The 8,908-nt window shown below is 43.0% G+C and overlaps 1 protein-coding gene across 1 annotated transcript in view; it reads right to left on the reverse strand.

The window, feature by feature from the left end:
* Positions 1–8,908, reverse strand: part of FFAR4 (free fatty acid receptor 4) — a 33,718-nt gene that overhangs the window by 3,580 nt on the left and 21,230 nt on the right. The window contains exon 3 of the mRNA XM_015599869.2: positions 8,089–8,217. Coding sequence (XP_015455355.1) covers positions 8,089–8,217 — 129 coding nt within the window. The remainder of the gene's footprint in view (positions 1–8,088; positions 8,218–8,908) is intronic.

The raw sequence follows: 8,908 nt of genomic DNA on the forward strand, positions 1-8,908 counted from the left end.
TCCCTGATTGGGAGCATAGATATTAATAAGTGTTATGACTTCTTGGTGCATGATTCCCTTTATCATTATGAAGCGTCCCTCAGTATCATTCTTTATCCTTTTTTATTTTGAAGTCTATTTCGTCTGATATTAGTACTGCTACTCCCACTTTTTTCCTTATGCCATTCGCTTGAAATATCATTTTCCACCTTTTCTCTTTGAGTCTCTGGAACTCAGATGTGTCTTCTGGAACTCAGATGTGTCTTCTGGAGGCAGCGTATGGTTGGGTTTTGTTTTTTGATTCATTCTGCAACTCTGTGCCTTTTTATTGGTGAGTTCAGTCCATTTACATTTAGGGTGATTATTGAAATATGGTCTTCTTATAGCAATTTTCTCTTTTGCTTTCTGGTAGCTCGGTGTTTCCATTGCTTCTTTGTCTTTGTGTTTCTGTTTTCTTTATTTTGTTTGGCTTTTGTAGATTTTGCCTCTAGTTCTTCTTGTTTTATGTTATATATTTTTAGTTCTGAATCTTTGGTATGTGGTTACTATTACAAATATGAAAAAGATAGCTATATATATACAGTCTTCCTTTTTCTTCTGCTCGTGCTTTATCTCTATTCCACTTTGTGAATTTAGATCTTTGAATCCTCCCCTTTTCAGTCATCATTATCTCAGTTTGTCCCTATGTATGCTGAGTGTTCATTACTATCTTGCTATAGCAATTCTCTTATTATTTAAGCATTTAATATCCTGTTCTTAGTAAGGGTTGCACTTCTCTGCTTCTATTTGCCTGATAGTCACTTTACTCCTAATTATGTGTTTTTTGTTTTGTTTTGTTATTTTGTTTTACATGACCTGACACCTTTCAATATTTTCTGTAGTGCAGGCCTCATAGTGGAGAATTCCCTCAATTTTTGTATGTCCGGAAAGGTCTTAATTTCTCCTGCATATTTAAAGGAGAGCTTAGCTGATACATTATTCTAAGCTGGTAGTTCCTTTCACTTAACAGTTTAAATATTCGATTCCATTCCTTTCTGGCTTATAAGGTTTGCACTGAAAAGTCTGATGATAATCTAATGGGTTTTCTTTTATGAGTTACTGTCTTCTTTTCCCTGGCTTCCCTAAGAATTCTGTCTTTGTTGTTGATTTTCGATAACTTTAATACAATGTGTCTTGGTGAAGGCCTTTTTGGGTTGATATAATTGGGTGTTCGGTTGACTTCTTGAATTCCAAGCTCTAGCTCGTTCCTTAAATTTGGGAAATTCTCGTTCACTATTTGTCTGACAATGCTTTCTAGTCCCTGCTCCTTTTCCTCACCTCCAATAATGCCCATTATTCTTATGTTTCCTCTCCTGATGGTATCAGCTACTTCTTGTATTTCTCCTTCATTATTTTTCATTCTTCGGTTTATCTCGTCTTCCTTCTGATTTATTTCTAGATTTCTGTCTTCGATATCACCAATCCTTTCCTCCATTTGGTTGACTCTATTTCCCAAGCTTGCTATTTCATTTTTCAACTCTGGCAGTGTGTTCTTCATCTCCAGAAGTTCTATTTGGTTCCTTTTGAGGGTTTCAATCTCCTTGCTCTGCTCATCTAGTTGTTTTTTCAATTTCTGAAATTGTTGATTTTAGTTGTTTTGGATTTCATTGAGTTTTTTCAGAAGTACCAACCTGAATTCTCTGTCATTTAAGTCACATATTGCTATGTCTGTAAGCTTATTTTCTGGAGATTTTTCTCTTTCTTTCTGAGATGCCTTGTCACCTTGGTTGTTCATGGTGTTTAATGGACTATTTCTATGCTTAGGCATTAATGGAAGTGTATTCTGTTGTTTTTCCAGAAAGAAGATTTATTATATAAAGGTCTCTCTTTAGCCTGCAGTAAAGAAGGTGCTTTTCTCTTGGTTTCCAGGAGGTGGCGTCTAAACCTCTTGGATCCCTGCTTTATATAAAGCCTAAATGTCTTTTTTTATTTTCTTGTAGATATTTAATCACACTTGCTACTCTCAGTTTCATTCCCTGTCAGTGTTAGCAACAGTTTCGGTAGTGTTTGCTCAGATTCCCCTGGGGCTCCATGGTGATCAGTCTCGGAGGGTATGTGGGGAAGGGTCCTTTGGGTTAGGGGTTGGAGGCTACAGCTCAGCCTTGGTTTTGGAACTGGGGCTAGTGAAAATTAACTGTTGTTTTTCTACTGTCCCATCCCACTTCTCTGCTTTCTGCCTTGATGGCTGGGCCTGCTGCCATCTGCCAGAAGTTCCAGCACTTCTAGGCAAGGCTGATCAGGGAAGTTGCCGCACCTTCACCCCTCCCCCTCCACCTGCAAGGAGCTACAGTGGCTGTGAGAGGCAGCTTCTTTATTTCTTTCAGTTCACCGCCCAACACCTGGGGTTCTGACCTATATGGTAGCTCTTATGTGCAGATCCCACACTCAGAAATACTGGTGTGTGGTTTGGGTGTTTTTTGTTCAGTTTTAGATGTTCAGCTTATTGTTGTTTCAAGGGGAGAGATCTGAGGATGTCTCTCACTCCGCCATGATTCCCAGAATTTTTGGAAGTGTCCTTAAGAAAGGGGCTGAGAGAGAGCTTCCTCGGCACTTCCGCCATGGGAAGACACAGTGAGAAGTTGGCAGTCTACAACCCAGAAAAGGGCTCTCACCCAAGCCTTACCATGCTTGCACCCTGATCTTAGACTTCCAGCCTCTAGAACTGTGAGAAATAAATTTTTGTTGTTTCTAAGCCACCCAGTGTGTGGTATTTTGTTATGGTAGTCCAAACAAAGAAACACAGTTTCCCTGTTATTTCTTTCTTTTTGAAAGAGTTAAATAATTAGTTGTATAAAAGCAATATGTACTCAAGGTAAAAACTCAAATGATATAATACTGAAGGAGATCAAAAGAAAAGATAGAAGGTATCTAGTCTCTGGATCCTCCATTTCTGCTTCTTGGAGGTGATCAAAGGAACGGTTTCCTGTATGCTGCACCTCCACACACACGCCCAGCTGTGGGATCACAGGTGGCTGCACTTTTGCTTTGTACACAGATGAGACCACACCATGTACCCCACTCTGAACCTTGCTTCCTTTTTACTTAGCAGGATATCTTGGTTCTCATTCCATGTCAGCCCAGAGAGAAGGCACCTCATTCTTGTTAGTGGTTGCAGAGACTGCACAGTGTGGCCGTACTGCAATTTATTCAGGCTCCTACTGATGGGTATTTTATTTATTTAGCGTGTGTGTGTGTGTGTGTGTGTGTGTGTGTGTGCGCGCGCGCGTTAGGGGTGGGGGGTAGGTACTGGCTGAAGTGGCTGTACACATATGTGTCCCTCTCCCTCCCCTCTAGGTTGTTGGAAGAAGGAAGGAGCAGTGGGAGAAGGCGTAAGAGTATGGCCATGCCTGCATGCCCACACTAGATTCCTTTCTTTGCCTCAGGGCAATTGAAAATGGATCCTATAGTCTTGCCCTAGGGCCCTGAGTTGGGGACTGTGGAAGGTGATGAGATTGGAGGCTGCTCATTTCCTAGGAGAGCTGCTTCTAGGACTCATTCTGAAAACATAGCTGGATCTGGGAAAGGCCCCAACCAATGCCCAGGGGAGTGGGGGGAGAGGGGGCATGGCTATTTGCGAATGATGCTCTGATTAGCCGGGTTTGTTAGCACCACCACCAGCTACATGGAAACCAGAGGCAATAACCAACAGAGGGGGACAATCACCTCACATTAGTTAGCAACCATACAAGTTCCTTGTCCATGAGGGAAATCAGCAGCACTGCTCCTCTGTACCCCACTCCCATCCTGCCTCGTGGGGATGGGAGACTTTAAATTGACCATGTGATTGATGGTTGATTATAAGCAGGCATAACCAAAAAGAGACCGGAATGTTTTAGAATCAGTCTTAAGTGTCATTAAATGTTCTCCTCCCTAGTAAGAAAGAGGAGCTGGACAGAGCATTGCTGGTGACATTTATTGAAAAATCAGCACCATTTCATATTTATGCCCCAGTTAAGAGGTGATGATTGGTGGGATACACATCCTCATGCACATCTTCATGCACTTAGGTGGGTATATCAGTAGAATAAATTCCCAATAGTGGAACTGCCGGGATCGCTAATATTTCATACAAATGAGTGAGGCCAACATTATAGCAGTGGGATTGTGGGCAAAGAAGGCACCCCTGGTTATGCGGGTTTAGAAGTGGGTTCTGAGAGCCCAGCTCTGGTTGGGGGAAGGGGAGAAGAAGAAAAAGTAGGTTCTGGACTCTTCTTTCAGGAGCCCTTGAAAGTGTTGCTTCTCATGTCTCCTATCCAATCTATTCAGTTAGTGTCTTGCTTCAGTATCTATCAGAGAGGCTGGTTACTAGTTGGCAATGTAAACCAAACCCCAACAGTTAGCATCGACAGCTTGATTGAAGGCACTTGGGAGTGGCTGGGAGACTATTTCCCTGGGAAACTGTTGATTGGAAAAAGCCACTAAAGATGTATAGCATGGCTGAGTCATGAGGAAAGAGGAAGCAGAAAAGGCAGAAAGGTGAATAAGGACACTGCCCCAAGCACATGAAGTAGCTCTGGAAGGTAGGAACCCAAGTGAGGCCTGTTCTCAATCCCTTGACCAGGCCAGAGCCAGCAACGAGGGCAGGGACTCTAGAGTGGTTTCCCAAAGGAGATTCCATGGAGCACCAGTCCAGAGGGGGAAACCCAGATTTAGCAATGCTGTCTACTCTGTTCCTGGGTTGGAGATTTCCAAAGTACATCAGCATAATAAAGGCTCTGAGAAGTCCTGCAGCAAAGGAACCCATTTAACTTTGATTAACCCAATCTTTCCCCAGCTCATTTGATCATGATACCCTTTCTAATATCTAACACCCCATGGAGGTCTAAGAGTGCCCTAGAGACTCTGTTTTAGAATAGAAGATAAGGTGGTTTGAAAGAGGCATTTCTCAGGCCCAGCGATGGAGCCCAAATTAGAGGCAGTAGTAACAGGCGAGAGGTGGGGCTGGTGGGGGTGGGTGGTTTAGTTCTGTGTCCCATGGCTTCAAATGATTTGCTAATTGTGTCTCTGTGGATATGGCTAGTTAACATTGATGTTCAATTGATTTTACAGAGCTATGCTCTTAACAACAACAACAACAAAAAACAGCACAAAAAGCTGATTTGGTGCCTCTGAGTATGAATATCTTCAGAGGGAGAGAGAGGCGCGCCGTGTGGGCCTTCCCAGACCCTCCATCCACCTGGCAGCAACTTATCTGCTTCCCGGCTACCTAGCAAACCTACAGGTGCAAAGTGAGGACAAACGTCATAGTCCTCCAGGAAAATGGGCAACAGTTTTGCTAGTGGGATGGGAAGTAACTTTTAAAATTCTTATATTTGCATTAACATTGTGTTTTCAAAACATTATCATACTGCACTCTCATTTTATTGTGTTAAACAATCCACTGAGGCCCATTTATCTCCAGAGAAAACTGAAGCCCACATTCATTAAGTAACTTGCCTAAGGTCACACAGTAATAAAGCTTGAACTAGAACCCAGGTCTTAGGACACTTTGTCCAGTGGTTTTCCCACTGCCCAAGAGAAGAAGACACTGTTGGCCTTTTAATGTGATCCAAGACTTGTGCCTTACTCAACAATGAGTGTTTGTTTATTGAGCACTGTAATGGATAAGCCAGACCCTACTCTAGGCACAGGGCTGTAACAGTAAACAAAGTCTGCCCTCATGGAGCTTACATTCTAGTGAGAAAGACAGATGATATACAAACAACTACACAAAGATGAAATATGACAGGGCTTGTACATGCTTTGAAAAGAAATAAATCGGGGTAAGGAACTACTGAATGATGGGGAGTCTTTCCGTGGAACAGCCTTTTGAATACAGACCTAAACAAAATGGGGGAATGGCCCGTGCAGAAGTTTGGTGAAGAGAAATGGCAAGTATAAAGGCTCTGAGGCAGCAGTGTGTTGACGTGTGTGAGAAACAGCCCCAAGGCCAACATAGACACAAGAGAGGGGAGAAGATGAGCTGAGAAGGGCAGGCAGGGGCCAGATCACATCCGGCTTTAAGGTGAGGGCTTTGGATTTTGTTTCTTGTGTGAAGGAAGGGATGGGTTCTAAATTATATCTTTGACCTATTCCTTAAAGCACCATTTCACAACTGTGAGCCATGATAGATATTCGGTTTCATTGAGAAGTTGTCCTGGGGTCTGCGACAGGGAGAACTGAAGGCTGGCCATGGGTTTATATGTAAAGTGCCTGGACAGTAATAAACTGGATAAGAGGACACTTCCCTCAACTCATCAGGACTCTTGGGTCTCCCAGAGTGTTTTCAGGTGAGCCCTGGCCTGAAAAAAAGATGAAGGAGTGTGTGGGAAATCTTTCCATGGAATACCCCAATCCTCCCTCAGCAAGAGCAGGCAGCTAAGAAGTATGAGGCATGAGTCAAAGGAGACCAGAGCCCTCTTGGCCTCCAAGGGACTCTGGAGTCAGACTGCCCGATACTGGGTTTAAATGTTGATATTGCTGCTTATGTGCCGTGTAACCTTGGGCAAGTTACTTAACCTTTCTCTGCCTTGGTTTCCTCACCTGTCATTCTTATGATTAAGAGTTCCTGACACACTGTAAACACTACATAAATATTTGTTAAATAATATTTAAAAAATTAATTCTACATTTCTCTTCCTTTTCTCTCCCCACCCCCACTTTTTTTAACATAACAATAATAGCTAATACTTACATAGTGCTTACACACCCCAGGCCTCTTTGTAAGGCTTCAGGCCTGAACTGGCCTCATACACTTGAACAAGCCCCAGACTGAGGGTCACTTGAGAGGTGGGAATCACAAGTCAACTGGTGGGCAAAAATCTAAGGAACAACATGGGTGGGGAGGCATCTCCCACAGGACCTAGGGATTAGCAGACTCGGATGGAAATTGGCCTGGCTTTGGGTTCTGAGCATCTAAGAAGGTTACAGATCCTCAGCTACAAAGAAAGGGCCATAAAAGTGGTCAGACAGCAAGCAGGACCAATAGGGCCCCACTTCAATATCCTTGTTTGACAAATGACCCATAATATGCTATAAAACCAAGATTCAACAACTGTAAACCTCTGTGAGGACTCAAAGGCTTTGCATTAAGCCTTCTCAAACAAGCACGAACACATGTACACAGTACTTGCCTGGGCCAGCACCACATATGTAAATGGGTGGCCTCCAGAGGTAGGAAGCAGGCTGGTAGGTCTTTCTTTACATCCCTGTACGTGCTCGCGCCGAAGGTAAAGACCATGTCCTGTTTAGACTCCCTTTTGAAAGGCACATTTCCTAGGGGTGTGGGCAGCTACTGGAAGGTGGCAGGAGGGAGGGGGCTTCCAGTAAGATTCTGTTTCTCTTTCTATTTCTGGGAGCTGCTTTGGGAGTGTGGTCAGTTTGCAAGCTGTGCATGTATGCTGGGTGTGCTTTTCTGTATATATATTATACTGCAATAAAAAGTTGTTAAAAGTGTACCTTCTCCATCGCTACATTGCTGTGTGCGGTGGGGAAACAATGGACACCATAAAATAAAGTACGTCATAGCTGTATGACAGAAGGCTGTGAAGCCACTAAAAATAATGAGGCAAAGATAAAGGAACTGAAATGGGAAGATGTTATGATGTAGTGTTAAGTGAAAAAAGAAAGTTAAGGAGCAGATAGTGTTATCTCAAGTCTGAAAAAAATTGTATTGAATTGTGACAAATAGTTGACATTTGATCATTTTATATGGTTCATCATATATATATCATATATGTAAATATAGCATAAAGAAATGTATGTATGTAAATTTTTAAGAAAAATAACATGAAAAAAAAACAAACTTTGAATCGTTAAAAATGGGGGTAGAGATTTTAGTTTCTGTGTTAAATATTTCTAAGTCTTTAATTTTTTATAATAAGTTTGTATTTAGTGATCAGTAAAACATAATAACAATCGCAAAGATAAAACTTTTTTTTTTTTTTTTTGCAGAAGGGGTGGATCTGGACAGTGAACCAAGCCTGAACTGGCATGAACACTAAGGTAAATTCTGACCAGGAAATGCTAAGCTTCCCCCTGAAATACCCTGAGCCTGAGTGGAGCTGAGCTGCGGTCTGGATGCAGACGTACCTGTAAAATTTTGGAGTAGCTGGTCACAATGAGCAGTCCTGGCACGAAGAAGTTCAAAGTAACAAATGACACGTCCCAAGAGATTTCTCCGGCAATGCTGGGCCAAATCAGTGTGCAGATCGGAATTTCCTAGTTACACAGAGGAAGAGAAAGTCATTTAAACGCTAGCTTCTCATTTGGCCTTTAGCTCAGTCCCAGCTGGGTGTTTACCGGGCACTGTTACACTCCTGCGGTACACTGCTACATGACTGGTATGACGAGAAACCCCAGAAGCCTTTCCGCTGCCCACAAAACCCCACTTACAAGTCGTTTGCCTCTGACCTCAGAGTAACCGTAACTGTTATTCCCATTCTCCATGGGAAGCGGCTGGCTCTCAGGGCCGCAGACTGGTAAGAGCCGGGGTCAGTTCCTAGGCATGACTCCAGGTTCAGTTCTCTTTTCACTTCCCTTACCTGAGCTGCAAAGAGCCTCTGAGGCTTCTCTTCCAAGTCCTTCATTTTACAGGCGAAAAAAATGACCCCCCCGAAAGGTATTGTACATTAGAAGTGACACACTACACACAAGCATATCAAAACAGGAATAAGGTTTCAGTGCAGTCACACTGTGTATGCTGAAGGCAATAGGATCTATGCTAAGGCATTAAGTATTCAAATGCCTGCGTGGTGCCAAGTTGCATCAGAGAAGGCCATGACTTACTCCGAGACAATTCTGGTACCCAGACTAGGGAGTTCTGTCCTCGTGTGCCTCTCCAGAGGAGCACAGTGCGGGCCCAGAGCAAGATGCAACCACCATGCCCCATCAATGCAAGACATGAAACCTC

This window comes from Pteropus alecto, unplaced genomic scaffold (genome assembly GCF_000325575.1).
Source record: "Pteropus alecto unplaced genomic scaffold, ASM32557v1 scaffold88, whole genome shotgun sequence".
In the NCBI taxonomy this organism is placed as follows: Eukaryota; Metazoa; Chordata; class Mammalia; order Chiroptera; family Pteropodidae; genus Pteropus; species Pteropus alecto.